Genomic DNA, 22,283 nt, shown 5'->3' with positions numbered 1-22,283 from the left:
TGATATGAATATATTACCAGTTTTGTTGTTGGATGTCTTTTTGAAATATTGCAATGGTAGAATGACTAAGTAAAAGGTTACTCATTACTATAGTACTACTCACTTTCCATCAGTAAGCCATAGATCCCTGAGAATCATGATATGACGTGTTACTTAATACAGTGTGTTAACTGAGTGTCTTAGTCCCGTCTGCTCTTGGCAGGTGTCTGTCTCATGTTAAAAGTCATGAGAAACACGATCGCCATCTCCCCTGTCCTGGGAAATGAGCTGGAAAATTAGGGGCGGAGAACAACTCCTCCCTTCTTCCAGCCCTCCATCCATGCTGTTTTTTCTGTCTCTGTGCCTGTGTGAATATAACCGCAACACATGAATTTAGCATATCGCTTAAACAGCCTGTCAGTCTGCTAGCCTGTTCCTCTTTCCTACGCCCCCTGCCTACCTCACATAGTCACAGTATCAATCTTTTCCCCAAACTCCACTTTTTCCAGGCCGTTTCATATTGCTCTGTTGGCAGGGTACGCTACACCTGTGCTCATGAATCACTGCTTTCCGTAACTATGCGATTATATCTGTGCCTGTTTCGAATATCCTTTTCTCAGAACATTTGTTGTCTTCACAGCCGTGTCACTAATGGCAGGAAGGAGGAAGTTTGGGCTTCTGTGCTGCATCCTGTAGCCCACTGTTCTTACTTGATTGCATTTGGTGCCAGAGACTGACTTCTGTTTACCCTTCCCATTCCCCGGGATATCAGGTGTTACAGTGAAAAGCGACAATTGATCCCACATTAAGCGTAAGCACTATGCCATATTGTCCTTACCCTTATCTCAGTAAGGAACCGAAGCAGTTCGCTCTTTTTTTTTGTTTTTTGATAATGTACGTGTTGCAAAGAGTTTGATGGCCATTGATGAAAAATAATGTGTGAGAATGGAAAATTTAAGGTTGGCTGAATTCATTATTAGTCGGACAAAGTGCCACAGTGGGTGCATTGAATCTGGGGCTTGGCCTTGTTGTTATCTTTTAAGGAATTACATAAATTTACTATAATTGTGTCTGCTCAGTGCTGAGCTTTGTCACATGTGGTCCTTTACTGGAGAGGTACTATATCATGATTCGTCAACATTACTATATGTAAAACTGTTAAATCTCAACATTATCATGGTAAAAAAATACCATTTAAGCTTCAATAGCAGTCTCAGCAGCGTATCTATTATTATTCAGCTATAGCCTTTATCATATGGTATATAACAGTAAGATTTATGATTATTTAAGTTACGTTACTTGAATGTGGCATTTTCAACAGCAGTACATTTTAAACCTTCATCATTAAACAAGTTTTTTGATGTACTGAAGTCCTGGAGTCGGAGGAAAAAGTGGGATAAAAATTCAGATAAAATCCTAGTGTTCCACATGATTTGAATTCTACTCATGAGTATCTTTAGAGCCCAGTGGGGAATCTCAGAGCTCTGTTTGTACGTACAATGGACCATACGGCCAGGAGCTGGTGCCCTGACAGTGATTTGTAAGTGGTACAATGTGCCTCATTGACCTGCCTGACTTCACTGTCTGTTTCACACACTCGACCCTGCCCTCTCTAATGTATTCATTCAGCATTAAGCAGATAAACAGATTGCTACAGAGACCGGGGCAGGGGCGCCGCAGGTTGCTTTGACAATGAAATTCCTCAGAGAGGGATCGAGAACGCGAGGGAGCGTGTAACGCTCATGTCAACAAACCTCGTGTGCACAGGCGGATTTTAACAGAGAACCAAGTGTTCTGTATGTCTTGACTGGCTCACTTCAGGTTTTCATTTAAGAGTATTTTCGGTCTGTTTGTATAAATGAGCAACCTCTGGCTTCAATTGTGCAATTCTAGCAGGTGTGTTTAGGTCACTCATAACAATGGCAATTACTCTCACTCTCAAATTACAGGATAGATTTGCTTTTTGGATAACACTGTAAATACTTAGAAGAGATAAACTTTCCATGCTGTTTTCTCTCATCACCTTTTTCTCTCTCTCTGTCACTCACCCTAACTGTCAACAATATATATTTTTTTTACTATTGTTATACATTCCCATTGTCACAGTTTGGAGATGACCTTTGTTCTGTCCTCATCTTTCTTTCTCTCTCTTTCACTGAAGGAGACAATCTGTTCCCCCCTCTCTCTGGGCCCCTCCCTTTCTCTCCCTCACTCTCTCCACCTGTTGGCACCATTGTTCGACAGACAGCATTGTTGTCTTTTTATTATTTTATTTTTACCAGCTATTCCCAAGCCTCCTTCTTTTTTTTTTTTTTGCATGCTCTTGCCGTCCTTCCCTCATCCCTCCCTCTCTGTCACCCTTTTACGAGGAGTATAAAAAGATGAAAAGAGACATTCAGGGCCAGATCTGAGAGGAAGACCCCACACGCTCACACACTGAGAAATAAACAGACACGCTGCAAGCAGCACAGTGTTCAGCATATACACAGTGCGGGAGAACAAAGAAAGGACGCACGCACAGGCGGGCGTTCGGAGGCGCAAAGAGAGAGAGAGCCTGAGGGAGGCAAGGTTCAAACACGGAGCCCCCATGTCTGCGGATGCCCAGTTTTCCTCCGCCTCCACTGCCTCTGGCAGCGGGATGTCCGTGTCACTGTGGTGTGAGGAGGGCGGCCGGGGCCAGCCAGGGTCCCAGCTCAGAGCCCCCTGGGACCCCTGTGTGTCCGGGGACAGAGTGATCCAGAGGCTGCTGCAGATGGAGCTGAGATACCTGCCCTCACCCCTCTACACGTCCCTCATCCAGCGAGAGCCACACAGGAGGGAGGAGCTGGCCAAGTGGATATTAGAGGTACCCGAGTCATGCTTGCTCCTGCTTGATTTTCTCATTTTCCATACATAGCTAACTTGCTTCATGTCTTGACTTTGTCACTTTGTCTGTCTCTCTTTATGTACGCATGTAGTGGCCATGTGGCATCTAGCCATGTTTTTATGTCCATATGTTGTTTTATGCCTGCTGTTGGATTTTGAGTTGTTTAGATTGGTACAGTATGATGCTTAATTAAAAGCTATGTACATTATTTCAATGCAAATATTTTGTGAATGTTAGTTAACTAGCTATCTGCTTTGTGATCATGTGTGTATGAATGTGTGTGTGTGTGTGTGTGTGTGTGTGTGTGTGTGTTCCAGTCAGTGTGAATGTCCTGTATTAACTGTCTTACTCTCTTAGTGTGAATATACTCCCATGCAAAGAATGACACATTGAGAATAGATTTTAGAGAAAAGAATTTTTTGCTAGGTCTGTCTGTGTGTATACCACTACTCTTCTCCTGCCGGTGTCGGTGTCACCCTCCTCCAGCTGATTTTTAGTTTCTCGGTGTGTCAGTATGTGCATTCAGTTTTAACCCCACTTCCCCCTCTCTTCTAGGTGTGCTGTGAGAGTGGCTGTGATGAGTCAGTGTTCCCTCTGTCTGTCTCTCTGCTGGATCGCTTCCTGTCTGTCTCCCTGTCCCTGCCTGTCTCACCCCTCTGCCTGTCTGCAGCCTGCATTCTCATCGCCTCCAAGCTGACCGAGAGCAACACGGTCAGTGCGGACGACCTGTGCTCCTCTGCTGACTTCGGCTTCACAACCAAGGACCTGTGGGTGGGTCTCCATGGAGATACAGCTTAGCGAACATGTGGGCTATACTGTGTGTTTCTATTGCTATGCCATATTTGTGTTTAATATTATTGAAAGTCTGCATTACTGTTTGAGTAACTCTATATATGTATGTACCTGTGTGTGTTGATTGTGTATTGGCCTTTCTTCAAATAAGTGTGAGTTTTAATATTTAATTTCCAGGCCATTCTATAACTCTCAAGGGGGGATTGCCACTTTCTGTACATTGTTTTCACTTCATCTTCTTTTCCCTTTTCCCAGGACATGGAACGAGTTGTCCTAGCTACGCTCCGATGGGATGTTGCCGCGGTAACCCCGCAAGACTTCATCCCACACTTCTTGTCTGCACTCGAGGAGAAAAATGACGGACAGACAGAAACAGAAGCGTTTTTGTCTACTCTGCGTCGGCATAGTGACACTCTGGTTGCCATGTGTGTCTGCGACTCCCGTTTCCTGGGAACTCCGGCGTCTCTCGTCTCTGCAGCAGCTTTGAATTCCGCCATTCGGGGTTTGGGAAAAAGAGGTCCTCAGCTCGGTGATGTGGCCACCGTGCTGGCAGCCCATTGTCGGACTGATGTGGTGAGTGTTTGACATCAACCAGTTCTGTAAGTATTACAGAGATGTAACATAAATTGGGAGCGAGGAGAGACAGGGATAATGGTGTATGAGATTCTCTTCAAAGGAACAGGCAACACACAGTGTCATTAGCACACAGTAAGAGAACAGATATATGAAAACGATACATTATCCTGAGAGAGATGTTGTGAGTGAGTGAGGCCTAAACTGAGAGCAGAGGAGGTTATGTCACACTGGAGCAAATAACATTGTGAAGACATTGCACTGACCCGGCTGTGGTTTGTCTCTGATTTCAGGCTGTACTGCAGTACTACACTGATATGATAGAGGGCGCCCTCACAGAACGCCTGAGGAGTGGACTGGGGGAAAGAGAAGGGGAGCAGAAGGATGGAGAAATGGAGAATGAAAGATCCAGTACACCAACCGACCTGAGAGAGATCAGTTTTTAAAAACAATGTGATGATTGGTGTGACAGTGTCCTCTGAATTGCAAATCAATCAAAATTCTTAATTAATTATTTAAAACAGGCATAATTTCACCATGTCTGATAAATACCTGTCCATCCATCCCTCATGTGCATTTCACATTGATATGTTATTGCTATTGCTATTTTAATTTTTAAATTATTTCTATCCATTTAAAATGTTGCATGAGTTTTTATTTATGTTTCTCATTTCACACATTTTACAATGTCAGTATACTTACTTGTTTCATAAAATGCATTGTTTAGTGTTTATGTGTCTAATTTATATTTATATACAGTCTATGCTATTTTGTTTTATTATTTATTTTACGTATTTATGTATTTATTTATTATCAGTAATTTATAGTTTTAATTTATTTCATTTATTATTGTCAGTTTTTTTTTTTTTGCTTTGTTTTGGTGTATAATGTGAAATGATGTCCACATTGACAAAATATATATTTATATGAATATATTTTCAAATAAATTAGATATTTTATATGACTGTGGGTTCTGCTCAGCGTGTGTTTGTGCGCTCATTCGTTCACGTTTAACATAAATATGAGCCCTTGAGAGACTCAAATTTTATCTGTACATGAAACTAAGACTGCTACACTGCACATTATGAAAACAGCTCATCTTTCTTAAAAAAAAAAATATTTAAATAATTTAGACTAAATATTGTACATTTACAACTAGACGTTTAAAGAAAATTTGTTACTTGATTTGATTTGTGGCAAGGAATGAGGCTTCCGTTTCCATGAATGCCTCATGACCGCCATATTCGGTTGCAAACAAACGCTGTTGATGTATCTACAACAAACTGCAGTGGATTGTAGGAGCCTCTCCTGTCAGAAATACGGTAACAAGATGTCGACACAATTTGTCGTCTGGTAGTTACGTCATATTCCAGCAGCGAGTTGTTTCGGAAGGAGAAAATACGCAGACCGTAGTGGACCCCTGTGTGCAGTACGAGGGGGAAGGCAAAAAGTGGCTGAAGAGGGAGAGAATAAAAGGCTTGAGAACAAAGGTAAGTCAGCCCAGAGTGAAGAAACGGGGGGATGTCTACGCGCAGAAAGCTGGCATAACGCTTGTGCTATGCAGACAAGCATACATATTTCAGATGTAGCTGGCTAGCTAACTAGCTGTGGTTACACTAGCATAGTTAGCGTACCCGGGATGCGCTAGTTACTGTAGAGGGAGTTAGCTCTGTTGCTAGCTAACCACTTATCCGTCTTAAACAGGACCTCTCAACTGCATCTTGAATGGAACACAATTATCATCCTATTCTGCCTCTGACAACAGATGTATAACCGAGCTAGCCTGCCTTATTGTGGTAAAGTCTAGTACTGCGTGGAAGTTTCTGGTTTTGTACCCTAGACTTTACTCTTGTTTGACGATATGTAGCCAGTTAACATAGCTAAATTAGCTCAGTGTTAGTTGTATTGATGCATTGGTGTCTGCTTGCAGTGTCATCCATGTCTTCAGCGGTCATTATTCTTCCCTGCGAATGTGTATTTCTATCATACTGATTTAAACCCTGTTGGAATTTATGTGACCCTTTGTCCAATTTGACGTTATTCTGTAGCGTCCCGTATGGATAATGCAAAGGTTTCTTCAGCTACCAACCTGCGAGTTGATCTATGCATTCTGTGATTCTGCACATTGGGATCTATGTATGCACGGCTCTGTTCATCTCCCTCTTTCCCTCCAAGGAGAATGACTTCGGCTCTTCACTGGCTGCTGCTCCTGTCCGTCTCGCTTGGGGTGTGGTCTGTGCCCATTGACCGCAATGCAACTCCCCAGAAAGCTGAGCCCCCTCAGGAGGAGAAGGAGGAAGAGAGCGTGGTATCCATCTTAGTATCTTCACATTCCCCTCCCTCTCTTTTGTCATCTTCCTTCTCATGTCAGTGTATTATTATGTTGTGTGAACCTCTGTCTCTTCCTCAGGACACTGGCCTGTACTATGACAGGTACCTGAGGGAGGTCATCGAGGTGCTGGAGACAGACCCCCACTTCAGAGAGAAGCTGCAGAGCGCCAATACTGAGGACATCAAGGTGACTCCTCGTCCATCTTTGTCACCTGGGCTTCAGTGTTTTTCTGCTTGCGTGTTTGCCAGAGCACAAAAGAATGACCGGAGTTTTCAGCTAATGCAGCTAAGCTAGTTGTGAATGAACTGCAGGCCACAAGCAGCCTGTTTGGTGAGCTGTGAGTACTTCTTAACTCTCTCTGCTCCTGTCCATTTTTCCCTCTGTCAGAGTGGACGACTCAGTAAGGAGTTGGACCTGGTTGGCCACCACGTCAGGACCCGTCTGGATGAGCTGAAACGACAGGAAGTGTCCCGACTCAGGATGCTTTTGAAGGCCAAATTGGACAGTACCAACACACAGAGTAAGGGGGCAATGATGTGACTGTGTGAACATTTTGGGGCCTTTTTCATATTTGAAAGTGCTGTTGCAGCCACATACTTTAGAAAGCATTGTTAATTTTTTTTAATTACGTTTCTAAAACTATTTATTTATTTCATGTATTGTTCTTTTTTCCATTGTTTACTTCCCTGAATTGACAGTGCAATGTTACCATGGCCCTCCCCTCTCCCAGGTATGCAAATGGACCATGTCTCTCTGTTGAAGCAGTTTGAACACCTGGACCCCCACAACCAGAACACCTTTGAGGCCAAAGACCTGGAGCTGCTCATTGCCACGGTAACCAGTGAAGGGGGGGTGGTGTCAGATAACAACAGCGGCATGTAGTCAGACCAATGACTGGGGAGCTGGCTGTTGGGATTGAGAGTGGGATGCATGGGCGGCCGTGTAGCATAGTGACAAGGAGCAGGTTTCGTATTCTAAAGGTTTCTGGTTTGATTCCCCGCTGAGGACCTTTGGGCAAGGTACTTAACCCAGAATTTGATCAGTAAATATCCAGTTTTATGAATGGGTAACATGTAAAAAATTGTAACCTATGCAAGTTGCTCTGGATAAGAGCGTCTGCTAAATGCCAATAATGTAATGTAATGTAATGGATGAGAGAGGGGGGCAGTTGTGACTGCAGTGGTCAGCAGTGAGACCCTCTGCTGCTCTGCATGGCTTTATTCCTCTCTCTGACAGGCGACCAAGGACCTGGAGAACTACGATGCCGAGCGGCACGAGGAGTTCAAGCGCTACGAGATGCTGAAGGAGCACGAGAGGCGGGAGTACCTGAAGAGCCTGGACCAGGAGAAGAGGGAGAGGGAGGAGAAGAGGCTGGAGGAGCTGAAGGAGAAGCACAGACAGCACCCCAAAGTCAACGCTCCAGTGAGAGAGGGAAAGGGCCAAAAAAAGGGGGGGGCGGGGGCAGGAGGTGGAGGAAACTCATGAAAAAGGGCATAAAGAGTAGATGGGCTTAGAGGAGGGTAAAGTGTCCGTGGAAGAAGCAAAGGGTGAATGCATTAAAGAACTTGAGCACAGGGATATTTTAAATCCTGTCCTCAATCACCAACCCACCCACCCACATGCCCTGTGACTGTATTTTACACATTTACCCAGTGCTCACCTTGCCCATAAGACTCACTGTAGTTACATCAACTAGGTGTTGTGGTATTTGTTGATTTCTGTCTCTCTTGCTCTCTCAGGGTAGTGTGGCTCAGCTTCGGGAGGTGTGGGAGGAGACAGATGGTCTGGACCCTCAGGAATTTAACCCCAAGACCTTCTTCAAGCTCCACGGTATGTTTTCCTAAAGCTCTCTCCATTCCACCTGATGTCCTGTGAGGTCCACCTTCAGTCCATCTTCTCATGGAGTAATCTTTTTACAGTTTATTGTGTTATCATTTCACTGTTTAGTTGAACAAGAGGCCCACTGTCCCTAGTGCATAATGGCCATGATTACATATAGCTAATATAGCTAGAACATTTCTGTGTTTGTGAGTGTGTGTGTGTAACCACAAACCATTTTACTCTAACTTGATTCTTAATTTTTCTTCTTTTTATTAAGTCAATGTAAATATCTAATAGAATATTATTATACAATAACATATATAGTAACAATGTTGTAGATATTTAGTCATAAATTAAAAAAGTATTAATTTCTATAACAGCTGGCCTTGAATAAATGCACACTGCTACATAGTGTTATCCTAGATTTGTGTGAAAGGCTGAAAATATTGTACAAGGACATTGATTTAGTGTGTAACATTAGCGTTATTCTCATAGATACCAATGGAGATGGTGTTCTGGACGAGCAGGAATTGGAGGCTCTGTTCACAAAAGAGGTATTTCCCCATGTGTTTCTCGGTGTACTTGTGTCTGTATGCTTCTTTGCGCAGTCGAAGGAAGTGCTGTAATTGTCACTCTCTCTCTGTTGACAGTTGATGCACAGCAGCTTCCTCTCATTAGCTGCGTGTTTGCTGAGTTAATTCTCTCTCCCCCTGTCAGCTGGAGAAGGTGTATGACCCCCGCAATGAGGAGGACGATATGATGGAGATGGAGGAGGAGCGACTGAGGATGAGGGAGCACTTCATGAAGAACGTTAGTCATTCTGCTCTTGTCTCCCGCTTAACCCGACATATACTCTCTTCTCTGATATCGTCTGAAATCGAGTTGACAGCTCCTGTTCAAGCCGCTTTTAAAAAAAAAAAAAAGCCCTTTTGTCATTTTTCTAACCTTTTGACTTGATTTGCTTTGCTAGGTGGACATCAATCACGACCGACTCGTCAGCCTGGAAGAGTTCCTCAAGTCAACGGAGAAGAAAGACTTTAACAGCCCTAAAGAATGGAAGGTGAGAGCAAACCATGGAGGGAAGTGAAGGAGAAGGGAGCAGAAAATGCTAGAAAATCCCGTGTGATTTTTTTCAAGAAAGAAAAGGCAAGCTTGCACTGCTTGAAATGTCTTTTTTGTTCAGTTCAGACTGATTCGCCTTAGAATAGGGACCAGGAGAGCGAAGGATTGCGGTACTCCGGGGGGATGTTTACTTTAATGTGTCACATAACCATATTGTGTTTGAGCGCACCTTTGTTCATTGACTTTTACACACATTAACTTCACGTAGTCCAGCAAGGTCAGTGTGTGTTATGTAGCAGTAACGTGCTGTCCTTGTGTTCCATGTCGACCAAAGACCCTTGACGACATAAAGCCAGTGTATTCAGAGGTGGAGCTCCAGCAGTTTGAGGCGGAGCTCCGGGATAAAGAACTGGAGCTTGAAAGGAGGGCAGCGTCTCTGCGGCAAGAGCAGGAACTGCTAAAAGAGAGGGGCAAGGCCCTGGAGGCGCAGAGGAAAGAGTACCAGCAGGTGGGAGAGGCAGATGCACCACTTATCTCTTTTAGGCTTTTATTTCAAACTTTATTTTAAACAATCTTTATTGCTTAATTCTATGTTTCAAATATTTTCCCCTTTTCTTTTCTCAGGCAGTAATGGAGATGTCTCAGAGACAGAAGAACCAGCAGGCAGTAGAGGAGCAGCCCCCAGCAGGTCCTAATGGGGAACTGCAATTCCACCAAGGGTTGAAGAAACTGGAAGAGCAAGGTGCGAGGGTGACGGAGAAAAGTGAGGGGTAAACGGGTATGGGAAATTAAGGAGGCAGGTGTTTGTTCTTAATCCCCTCTTCTGTCTTTCAGGAGCCAAGGCCCCCATATCTCAGGATGCTGCTGGAGAAGCACAGAGTAACCTTCCTGTTGAACCCCCACAGAATCTGCCGCTGCACACCTCCTAACACGACTCAACCACACGCTTTCCATTACTCCACACCCCCCAGCACAGCCATTAACTTTCACATCTGTGGTCTTGAATTTTGCGGTTTCTTCATTAAGAGAGTCTTAGTTGACTGCTGGTTGACTGCTTGATTACTGGCACTCTGGCTTGATACATGGTGTTGATTGACACATCATATTTTGCTCCGGTGAGAGATGCTCTGTTGTGTCCAGTTAATTTTGTTATCCTTGCAGGTGTTAAAACTGAATAGACGCAAGCTCAGAATCTCCTGTATCCCCTGTGCAGCTTTGCCCTGTCCTTGCTCTTCAGAGCTGAGTGCTCTTTAAACTTCATCCTGTTCATATCAGTTGTAACAGATTTCACTTATTTAAAACAAGACATGACATGTACATTTTGCTAATCTTCTATTAAGTGAAAGGGATTATGTGGTTCTCATCAAATGCATACAATGCACACGTGCAGCATACACAAAAGCAACAGGCTTGTTGTAGTCCAGCTGGTTCGGTGGAGGAGTGAATAGGGTGGCAGCAGGATGAATTGCACTGTAACAAATTGTATTAAGTTTTGATTGTGATGTGGCTGTGATTGACCTCTCGTCTGAGCCCCCATTACCTTGTACCTCAGTGTGTGTTCTCTCCCCCATGCCTTGGTTCTCATTCTTTTCTGTTCTCCCCGTGTGTTCTTCTTCCGATCCATGCTGGAGTTCCATCTACCCCTCATTACTCCCTCCGTTCCTTGAATTTGCCCCCTCTCTCTCACACACACACAGGCTCAAACACTTTGGGCAGGCACTGGCCTACGCACAGCCAGAGCACTGCTGTTCTCTGGTTTTACTTTTTTTGTTCTAATAAAGAATTTGTTTTTAACAGAGCCCTGGGAGTTTGCGTCAGTTATTTTGCAGAAGTGTCCGTGTATGTTTGTGCCCTTTTGGTGTGTGTTTTAAACGAGTTTGTGAAACCATCTCTTTATTTGTGTGTGCAAGTTTTCCATGTTGTGCAAGTTTGTTACCTGCCTCATTTGCTCTAATGCTAAGGAAAATCTCACCATCAGCAAATGACACCTGCTGCATAAGAAATTTAGCACATGCTATAAACAAATTACTTTGCATCTTGAGGCAGCAGTGTGGTGTAGTGGTAAGGAACAGTACTCTTAACCAAAACTATGCTTGTTTGATTCCCTGCTGGGGCACTGCTGATGTACCCTTGGGCAAGGTGCTTAATGCACAATTGCCTCAGAAAATATCCAACTGATAAAATTACAAGGCGCTCTGGATAAGAGTGTCTGCAAAAAGACAATGTAATGTAATGCAAGCCTGTACATTTTCATGATGTACCGATAAAAATCAATGCAGTTTCTGAGATGTCATTAGCATAACCTAGTGGAATTTACCCCAACACTGATGAGCAACTCTTCCTGCAGCCCTCCTCAGCCCAACAGCAAGCAGGTCCCTGTGGGCAGCAGATCCAGATTGGCTTGGTACACCGCACTGTAATATGAAACCTGTTTACAGTTACCTGCTGTCTGTGCTGTGGTCCAGCCCCTGTGAGCTACAGTGTAGGGTTCCCTTCCTGCGCAGGCCCCACATCTATCAGTCCTGCTCTTGCTCTATACAAACTCAACTAATTCTTTAAAAAGGGAAACATTTTTTTTTGGAAGGTTTAAGCAGTTTAGTCCCCTTACTGCCCTCTTGACCTCCTGGTCCCCTCTTGCAGTTCTTCAAAAACCATTGTTAAGTTTCTCTTTGTGTCTCCCTGTTGTGTTTCCTTGCCCGTTCCTAAAACAATGACCCTTTGAGTGGGATGCTATGGTTTCTGGCTCTGTTTGTTCTCTTCTGTACTTTATGCTCTGTTTGTTCACTCCCAGCATTTCCCTCCTCCAAATTCCCTCCGTTTCTTGTCACCCATCTCTCTCAATGGCTCTCGTTTCACCCCCCTGTTTACCCTGCTGCTGGCAGCGTACAGGACCAGTTAAGAGTTAAAAGACACACCTGATTAAGATTATGGGAAACATGCATTCGAAGACATTTTGATCTAAAGACTTACGCTTAAATGCTTGAAATTTGTCTCTTTGACAAATATCAATAGTGAAGTTGATGTGTATGAATTGAATATGTACGAATTTCTTTCCAAAAAAATATTTTAAAAAATATTTTGGTTGCTTTGAAGAATCTAAAATATAAAGTAGTTTTGATTTGTTTAACACTTTTGCGGTCTCTGCATAATTCAATGTGTTTTATTTCATAGTTTTGGTGTCTTTACTATTATTCTGAGTAGTAAAAATGAAGAAAAACCCTATGTGTAGGTGTTTCCAAAATTTTACTTTTTGTGTGTTGCAAATTGACATTTTTAAATGTTTTATCACTGAGAAGAAGGCATGATCTGTGTTTGTGTGATTTTGCGCGTTCTTTTTAGCACTATATCCTTCAGCCACCCATGAAAACCTGAGAGACACCTACAAACTCTGGTGATACAGGGGACATGCCCAATTTCTGAATCAGGAAGGAGGCAGAGACCCTGCAACTCTGGTCTCTCCTCCAACACCACCCCTTGTTTTGAACCCATTGGAACCTGACCTCTCCCTAAGAGGTCAACCAGGGTCATGACCCAATACTGCAGTGGGCAGGGTAAACATTTGGCCCCAGGATGACCCTCCACTAGTCACTCACTGAAGGCTCCAGTCCAAAGATGCCAAACTGAATTCAAACTGTAGCTGCTTCACTCCAGCTGGAAGATAGGAGTGGGGGCGCAGTGGAGAATGACAAAGAGGGAATGAAAAGGAAAGAATAAGACAGGGGGAATCCTTAAGAAGTGAGTGGGGAAGAGGAGCCAGGGACAGGGCTGGGGAAGAATGGTCTTACAGTGAAGCCATTCTTTTATCAAAGGTGCTGGTAGCTAATGAATTGCTTCTGCTGTTAACTTTCACCTGACCATCTCTCCACTACACAGAGAGCATCAGGAAAGTTAAAGAGGGGAGAACCATGAGATGTGGAAGCAATCAGAGAAACCAGACCAATCAGATTGTCTTCACTCTTTTAAACCTGATTTTGATTGAAGTTGTAAATGCTAAAGAGGGGGAGACGTTCTCAGTATGTGTAATAATGGATGTGCTCAATAAAAACTGTGTCTGCTGCGAAATTGATTTTTTTTCACCCATGGACTGTAATGTCCAGACTGAGCAATAATAATAATGTCTAATTAATCACATCCCAGGAGGAACCTCTTCTTTTAACTCTTAACTGATTGGACAACACTCTGACAACATTTTGGTTACTGTCCTGCTCCTTTACCACTATGCTACATTGCCGCCCCCATTTGACGTGCATGTGTCTCACGCCTAATATGTTTGACTTAGCAGTCCTGGAGCATGGATATCAATGATATCCATACTTGGGTCTAAAGAAAATGAAATGAATGTAACATTGTTGACAGTGTTTTCACCCAGATAATTAGTATAGATGTGTGGGAGTATGAGTCAGTGAATCCTCGGGTCTTTGGAGCCATTTCATGATGTCTACAATGCGTTAGCTCATTAACTGTTGCTGTCTCTCAGGACAGGAGAGTGCACTCTGGAGATCACTGCACTGCAGCCTATAGAAAGTGAGCGTAAACAGGGCAGAGGTCAAGGGGTCAGGAGGGTGGAGGGAGTGTCCCAAAAGGCTCTTCTCCTAAATTAACTGGACCAAATAAACATGATAGTATGCAATACTAGCTTTTAAAAATGGATGACAGTAGTTATGCTGGCATAAATTGAAATGAGCTACTTTTGGACCCTATAGCAATTTGACCAAAATGTTGGAAATACATCACATTATATATATATCACAATTAACAGTCAATAATTTTTTAATTCTTTTAATTCCTTGGAGACAGTGTGGATTCAGTATGAAAACATAAATGTGAACGTGTGTGTGTGTGTGTGTGTGTGTGTGTGTGCGCATGCATGTGTGTGTGTGTGTGTATGTGTGTGTGTGTGTGTGTGTGTGTGTATGTGTATGAACATGCATGTGTGCCTGTGGGTAATTGTTACTTTGTTCTTACCTTCTCTTTTTAGTTCCTCCTACATGTTAAAGTTCTGATTTCATTTTTGTATGACATATAATCACACATATTAAAACTTCAGACATTAACAGAATATTGGTCAGCTTTACTGACTGCTCTTTGAAGCATTCACTGTCCCAGTAGACCATGATGTTGGCCTTCAGAGTTCCAGTCTGAAGGCGTGGGCTCAGTTATCTCACCCTGGTCCGCAAAAAGAGGACCGGCACTTTGGGTTTATTTTGGGTGTTGATGTCTGGATTCAGTGCTGGAAGCCTGTTGTCTGCAGCAGAAAGCCTGGACTTTGGCATGGGAACAAGATGTAAGTGGGCAGCCAAAGCTTTGGAAAACTAGTAATAGTGCAAACTGAATTATGGGAAAGAAAAAACAAGTAGGGTGAAAGATGAAGTCCCCTTCATCTCTCTCCAGTTTACTTAAAATTAGGACATTGTGCAATATCTTTGTCAATCAACAGAGGGCGGCAGAGATACAGAAATAGAAGGCACATGAAAACCTGCTTTTTGTAAGTAGGGTTAGGTTTATGTGTATGTACTGTTCTGTTCTTCCAGTCAGCAAGCATCCACTATATTCATGATCTTTCAGCCTTGTTGATGTTATCCAAATGAGTGTTGTTTTAACTATCCTATATTTTTCACAGTGGGTGGGAATCTGTGATGACAGGGATAAAAATGCTCTAAATTCTTCAGAAAATCCTACAACTCCTCTCCTGCCTATCACATCTAGTGTAAAAGGTGATCTCCACCCAGAGAGGTAACTACATGTAGTTAACAGGCAGTGAAAGTAGTAAGACAATGTTATTATACACAGTAAATAACATTTCATTGTGCGTGAGGTTGGGTTTACCTGTAAGTAAAGTAGGTGTACTGTGACCCTTCATAAGAGTTATGTAACAGCATCCAAGAGGGAAAATATATATATCGCAAGCAAGATGCAATCACCCTCAGCTACAGTATTGTCAGATAGCACATGTCTACTATAGAAACTATGAAGGTATACTACTAAACATACAGCAATACACATCTCCATTGCTGCATATTTACACTACAGTAAAACTAAATGCCATAGATATATGGTGTTACAGAGATGCAGTGCTATAAAAGTACAACATTACAGAGATATGGTGCTGTAGAGACACAGTATTGAGGAGATGCAGAGGTATGGAGAGGTTACTGAGATGCAGTGCTATTATGATACATGATATGATATGATCTTACAAGGATGGAATTACAAAATTACAATGCTACAAAGCACATAGCACATAGCAATAACACAAAACAAGAACTATCTACCCATCTGTGTCATTATCCTTGCTGATATGTTCACTCTGATGTACGTGATGTTTTACAGTTACCAGTCATTTTCCTTTGGAGAACCGTTCAGGCCCATTATTTTGGTTCAGCCAAAGCCGCACTCTGCACTGTAATTCTGCAGATCTCGATAGTTTTGCATGAAGTGCTGAGCTTTCAGCGCTGGATCTTCCTCAGAACAAAAATATGGAGATTTGCAGAAATACGGAGTGTGGGCGTAATTCTTTTCTCCATCATTTGTTTTCCTCAGCACCTCAGCTGAGACAATCGAGGAGTGCAGATGAGGCTTTTTTGTCTTGGTTAAAGGAGACGTGTTGTAGTTGAACCCACGGATGAACAACTGCAGTAGGAGTCCTGTATACAGCGCTTTTTCAGGTCTGCACATGGACTCTGTTCCCTCACTTCAGTAGCTTTAGACTGTGGTCCTCAGGGGAACTGGAGGGCCTGTGGAAGCCATAATGAAAATTTCCTCCTGGTTGTATTTTTCAGTGTTTCCACACACATGCCACTGTCCCCCTCCTCCACATCCGTCTATCCCTCTCTCACCTCTAACCTTTGCCACTCGGAGCGACACAGGTTCTCACTGCTGTTTTGACAAGTATTTTTAGCACCCAACCTGTCTATTAAAGAGCATTACCTGAACTGTTCTATCCTTCGCCTTTTTTGGGGGGGGTGTCTCTTTTCAGGTCTGTTTAAAAACAGCAGACACAGCAGAGCAAGCAGAAGCAGATGTTTCTTGAGAAACCTCACCAAAGGTCCAACTGGCCATGATGACAGTTGACAATTGTTATACAAATTGTCAAAGCAGGAATCAGAATTGCTATACACAGAGATGGGTGGGCAGCTGTCAAGAAATTGAACAAAAACCTCAACAAAAGTGTCAAATGTGAAGCTCAGGCCCTGGAGCTGTGAAAGATCAATGGCAGAAAATCTAACCTTTGACCTCAGACTTAGGGAGGGAGACATGGGTAAATACATTTTATTCACATCAGGATGTCTGACTCTCAATGTCTTACAGTGAAATAAGGTGTTCCCACATTGCTGAACCTTCAGTTTTCCATTAAAGGAAAAAATCTCGTAATATTCATTAGTGCTTGCTTGTTTGGTTCTGATTGTAATCACTATTGATTTGTCTAGAATTGTTGTAATTGCCAGTCATTCAGGATCACAATACAAGCTTGACTGCTCATGCATATTCATGAGCACACAGGCACAGATAGCAGTATGCATCTGAACTCTTTAGCAGAGACCAGAAGACACAGTGTCTTTTTTTTTAACAGGAGCACATGTAATGTCTTTGAAAGGGGAGTGGCTCTGACCAAAGGAATGTGGGAGACTGGGAAAAGTGATGTAAAACATTAGAGAATTAGGGAAATGTTTGTTAGGGAATTAATGGAAGGAGGAATGAAGGGGACAAGGGCTCTGCTGGCATTATGATATTCAGTCCATTACATGTGCTCATCTCTCTCACTCCCCTCCTGACCTCTGACCCATGACCGCTGTCTGATCCCAGAGCAGAAGGAGGCCAAAATGAAGAGAGGAGAGAATTGGGTGTGTGTGAGTCTGTTTGGGCTTCTCTCTATACACCCATCTGTGTGTTCACAGTTCATGTAATGAATGTGTGTTCCTAGATATGTATCCGCCGGGGCAGCAGTGTAGTGTACGTGAGTGTTAGGGCTCTAGATCAGATATTTGCAGGGAAGTTGTGCGTTTGAGACTGTGCTTCCGCGCCACAGGTTGAGTCAGCCACTCTGTGTCTTTACACTCAGAATCTGTCACAGGAGGTTTGACCCTTTTCCCAGTGCTGTGGCTTTTTTCTTTCATCTCATACAATGCTTTTGTATTCTTCTGTCACCCTTTCTCACCCTATCTCTTTTCTTTCTTTCTCTCCCCCTCCCAGTGCTGTCAGAGAGAACAATTCACATCCCCTTCCTCCACAGACAGAGGGCAACAGAGAGAAACTCGTCAACCTCTCTTTCACCCTGGCCAATGATGAGGCTTCACAGCACAGCCGGGAAATGGCAGGTGAGAGAAACAGTGGGCGTCAGCTGGGGACAGCCTTGTTCTTGATTATAAATACTTCAGTAGTTAGCATGAGCTATATGAGCACCTTTATTGAATGTATGAGTAGAATATACATATCTACCACGTTCCTTATATGCCACATGTGAATTGTACTGAGATACGTGGGGGTGTTGGGTGACTGAATATTTATTATCATACCAGATGGCAAGATGTTTTTAGTTGTACTGTTGGTAGCCTCAAATATTAAATATACCATACCCTAATAACGTCTGTCCAAACGTTGTCCCTAACTACTGCTAGTAGCATTTTATTTACAGAACAAGAAAAAATGCCCATGGGAAAGTTTCATGCGTGAACAATTACAAACCAATCAGATGGTGCCCTACAGACTGGCCAATGATGCAAGACACCAGAGATAGGCACATGTGAGTTGAGTCATTGCTGCGATGTCATTCAAGAGATAGATTACAACTCCTCAGACTTTTCAAATGTTTATACATCAGCTGTTTATGATAAAAATCCCTTGTCACATCCACAACTGCTTCAACATCCAAACATAACCTTGAGAAAACAGTATTACTGTTTTACCCAATAAGGAACACCCACATTTTGGGCCCTATGACAATGAAATTAAAGCTTCTTCAAGCAGCATCTATAAGTCTATACTCTGCACATCAGTAGGGAAACAAACCCTTGATGGTATTTTTTCCAAACAGTTCAGTTTCTGGTAAGGAAAGCTCAAGCTACACTTAAATCTTCCCCATCAATATTCCTGAAAAGTCTACCTTCCCCAATCAAGGTTTGGGAATCGGGATGGTTGATAGACATGTTGGATGGAAGATATCCAATCAAGAACAAGTGGATTCAAAGATGACCTATGGTTGTCATGGATTTTCAGACATAAAGGGGAAAAGTGTGCAACTGTTACACAACATTGTCATTTCAATCTCTTTTTAGCAAAAAAAGCCAGTCAAGGCTGAATTGGTGGTGAGGACTAGTAGAGGGAAAAAAATGTAGGAAATACATGTACAAATGTTTAGCTGAGAAAATACAGACACAGAGAGGATTAAAAAGACAAAGGAATATTAAAAGAATATTGGGAAGACAGACAAAGGCCAAGACCAGGGAAAATGGCGTATTAAGAGAGAAAAGGAAAGATAGGAACATAGTTTAAGGAACTCTGAGATGTAAACAGACCTTGAGCTCCAGAGAAGCAAACAACTTTGATAACAACAAACTTACTACACGTAGCATAGCTGTAGTCTATAAAATGGTTAAAGGACTGGGCTTATCAACAGAGGTGACAGGTAAGGGTCCTGGATGGGCGTCTGGGGTTTTACAAGCAATGCTTCAATAAAAGTATCCTTCTGTGCAAAATGGATAGTATGTAAAATGTAAGCTAAATAAAAGATATAGAATGATATATGAAAGTACTTGTCATTATGGTTCTGTATATCATGATCCTAACAGCCTCTGCAATGGACAAACCTGTCTTGTGTGCCTTGAGGGTAATCATTTGATTTTCTCTTTCATGATCAAATTATCACCCAAAAGGATGATTTGCACCATATTGTCTTCACACCTGATATGACTGTTCACTTAAGTTTCAATTATCAACTTATTGAACCAACACTGCAGTTTTTCTGTTTTTGTGTAGTATCTTCTTCCTAGTTTTTTATTTATTATTTTAACGTTGATGTCTCTCCTTTACCCTTCCTTCTTCCATCTCTTTCTCTGTCCCTCTCTTTCACTAAAACACACATACACATACACACACACACACACACACGCACATTCCTTCTCCAAATCAAAACTTTGACGCAGGCTTAGCGCAAGTTAATAGATGCTATTCTTTGCGTTTTCTTTCCTTTCGTTATTGTACAAGCAATGAATATGTTGGATGCAAAAAATAAGATCATATTGCCATTTGTAGCCGAAGAAGTTGAAATAATAATTGTTCGTAATATCTGCGTGACATTGACAGTTCAATCTGTCCGACCGTTCGGTCTGTCTCTATTGGCCTAGTCTTTTATTCTAATTCGCCTGATGCGGTTCTGGATTTTAAACAACTCCGTTTGTCTCTTTAAATCCCAGCTAACGTCTACATCAATGACATCATCGTCTAAAAACACATTACATCACCTCTTTCGGGACACTTCTAAGCAGCCCCACCTTATTTCGCTCATGGCGCTAGGGATAAACTCTATTGGTTTCACCTGTATTCGGTGCCTCCCTCTCTTGCTCATGATTGGTAGCCATGCTCTTCATTTCTTTTGAAGATTGGCTCGAATCATTTTTCTGTTTGTGAATCCCACCTCCGAACAGAAAATTATTGGCGCTACTGATTCCGCGGGTAATTTAATTTCTGCAGGTGTTGTCTAAAAAACTGGAATACGTGAATATATTTTTATTTCGAATTACTTTGTCTGACATATTGTTTTGTCAAATTAGTTGGTGGGTGTATGAACGCAAAATATAGTATATAAATATACTATAATAAATATAGTATATAAATACAGTATATACCGACATTTTCCCACACATCCTAGTCACTAATGTAGAGTGAGTTGCATTTACACATAACAAAAATACATCAACTACGTCACGCAAAATATATTTAGTTACTCTCTTTAAAAATAGCTATTTTTTCACGTGAAAATCAAAGTAAAAAAAAAAATGAATTCAAGTGAACAGGTAATCTGGTGGAAATCTGTCAAGCTATTCAAGGAAGTGGGCAGACAGGGTCATGATGTCCCAGAAGAGTCTCAGATTTCTCAGACGTCAAAAGTACACACAACCGAGCACAAGAATTTTTCTTGCAAATGAAAAAAAAAAAAAATCATAATTAAACGAACAAATTATCGCGAATTAGGGGTTATCCGGCTTTTCCTTTAACCCAAAGCCGGACATTCGTTTGAAGAAACAAATGTATATTTTTGTGACGTATTACAACAATGACAGAACAGTGTCCGTGATAACGGTTTAGACAGGTAAGGTTTCGATGATTTGGTGGTACAAATGAGGAAAAATAAGCTTCAGAATTATAAACATTTGTGATATATGCCTTCTGTATGTTTATGTTTGTGAATCTGGAGATTTATACCTTGAAGCTTTTCTGTGCTACTGACAATGTCATCGGTACTCTACTGCTATATGGGGCCAAAACAAATATATACTATTAATATGTAAGCCAGTATTAAGGATATCAAGTTTCCCCATAGTTTTGATCTTTTTAAAGAACATGTACACATATTTGTTGTAGTATGAACAAATGTGCATTGTAATTACTCCTTCCTACCCGCCACATATCAAAACTATCAGGTAACACCATCGTGGTGTTAGTTATACAGCCTTGACCAATCGCCGATTGGTCCAGTCGTGGGTGCCATTACTTACCAATGTACCTTAACGTTTTTTCCATGATTGGTGTTGAAGTACAGTTAGCCAGATGTTACATATACAACATGAACCATCATTGCTACCTTGTGCAGATCCGAGCTGTTGTGGTATGCGGTCGCTATTACATGCTTAATTGCGTGTTCCCTCGCTTGTCAGATAACATTCCTTATGCGACTATCACCGCTCTTTTGATTGTAATATAGCTGTTACCACAAATATCACGTCTAATTATTGATGGTCATACAACTGACATGCCTTTTCGTCATCGGTCTGTGTGTCAGTCGGCGAATTTCTCTGCTAGAAGGTGGGTGTATGCTTTTGACAGAGAGGGAAGAAGGATTAGAAAGAACGATTCAAGAATGTCTCTTTAAGACCCAGCACCTTTTCATGGGAGAGGGGGAGAAAGACAGAGAGAGAGAGAGAGGGAGAGAGAGAGAGAGAGACGAGGGGTTCTATGGTGTGGCGGTGAAGCGTTGTTTTCTGTTGCCTTGTGCCGTTTACATGTGTGAGGGAGAGCAGAGGGGGAAACCGATATCCGTGTTTTAAGGAGGTGGTGGCACCGAAAGCGACAGACACAAATGGAACCTAGGGGAATGTGATGTCTTGCGTTTGCTTTCGGCGATGATGAGGGTAAGAGACAAAGGTCCACAGCCCCTTTCCTCTAATTATATGTATTGTTTTCAAATATGCGTGCGTGTTTGTTAGATTGTCTCGCAGTGTAGGGAGGGGGCAGCGAAGGAGGGAGGGAAGGAGAGAATAAACGGTCGGAATGCTGAGACTTTGACAGGTGCTTTTACATTGACAACATACGGTATCGCAATTAATTTCTTCTGTGCGTATGTGTGTGCGTTTGCATAGGCTATACGTTGTCACAAATGTAAAGGGAGAAAGAGCGGAAAAATGATACGTCAACACACATGCACTGACTCTCCCGTGTTGCCCAGTATTTAACAATTCACCATTAGTGGTATGTAGACAATAATTTATATGTTTAGCAAGTTTAGCGAGCTCCTCTTCATTACCCTAATAATATCCTCTGTAATCGCAAATACGTGGACATAATCACATAAGCGGACCGAAAGAAAGAGAGTAAGGGCTTTATTCATCGCTCTAAGACGAAATAATTATGCTGACCGTTTACAGG

The 22,283-nt window shown here is 42.3% G+C and overlaps 3 protein-coding genes across 4 annotated transcripts in view; all 3 read left to right on the top strand.

The window, feature by feature from the left end:
- Window positions 1-2,614: 2,614 nt before the first annotated feature.
- On the top strand, window positions 2,615-4,656 carry ccndx (cyclin Dx). The gene is made up of 4 exons (XM_036552170.1): window positions 2,615-2,824; window positions 3,401-3,616; window positions 3,893-4,210; window positions 4,504-4,656. The coding sequence occupies exons 1-4, from the start codon at window positions 2,618-2,620 to the stop codon at window positions 4,654-4,656; spliced, it is 894 nt and encodes a 297-aa protein (XP_036408063.1). The 5' UTR covers window positions 2,615-2,617.
- A 936-nt stretch (window positions 4,657-5,592) lies between these two features.
- nucb1 (nucleobindin 1) lies at window positions 5,593-11,157 on the top strand. 2 transcript variants are annotated; one of them, XM_036552488.1, is made up of 13 exons: window positions 5,593-5,700; window positions 6,386-6,518; window positions 6,621-6,728; window positions 6,930-7,062; window positions 7,273-7,376; window positions 7,779-7,964; window positions 8,282-8,372; window positions 8,859-8,917; window positions 9,081-9,173; window positions 9,334-9,423; window positions 9,760-9,933; window positions 10,050-10,167; window positions 10,260-10,354. In XM_036552488.1, exons 2-13 carry the CDS (start codon window positions 6,390-6,392, stop codon window positions 10,352-10,354), a joined length of 1,380 nt encoding a protein of 459 aa, XP_036408381.1. In that variant the 5' UTR covers window positions 5,593-5,700; window positions 6,386-6,389. The 2 variants fall into 2 exon arrangements, with proteins under 2 accessions (XP_036408381.1, XP_036408382.1); XM_036552489.1 differs by lacking the exon at window positions 5,593-5,700 and having other exon boundaries at window positions 6,390-6,518; window positions 10,260-11,157.
- Window positions 11,158-21,567: 10,410 nt separating this feature from the next.
- ppfia3 (PTPRF interacting protein alpha 3) overlaps window positions 21,568-22,283 on the top strand; it is a 31,549-nt gene continuing 30,833 nt past the window's right edge. Inside the window, exon 1 of the mRNA XM_036552469.1 lies at window positions 21,568-21,769. The gene's annotated coding sequence lies outside the window, so the exon portion shown is untranslated. The remainder of the gene's footprint in view (window positions 21,770-22,283) is intronic.

This window comes from Megalops cyprinoides, chromosome 19 (genome assembly GCF_013368585.1).
Source record: "Megalops cyprinoides isolate fMegCyp1 chromosome 19, fMegCyp1.pri, whole genome shotgun sequence".
NCBI classification, from domain to species: domain Eukaryota; kingdom Metazoa; phylum Chordata; class Actinopteri; order Elopiformes; family Megalopidae; genus Megalops; species Megalops cyprinoides.
Note: the sequence above shows the minus strand (reverse complement) of the source record. Positions and strands in the feature narration are given on the sequence as shown.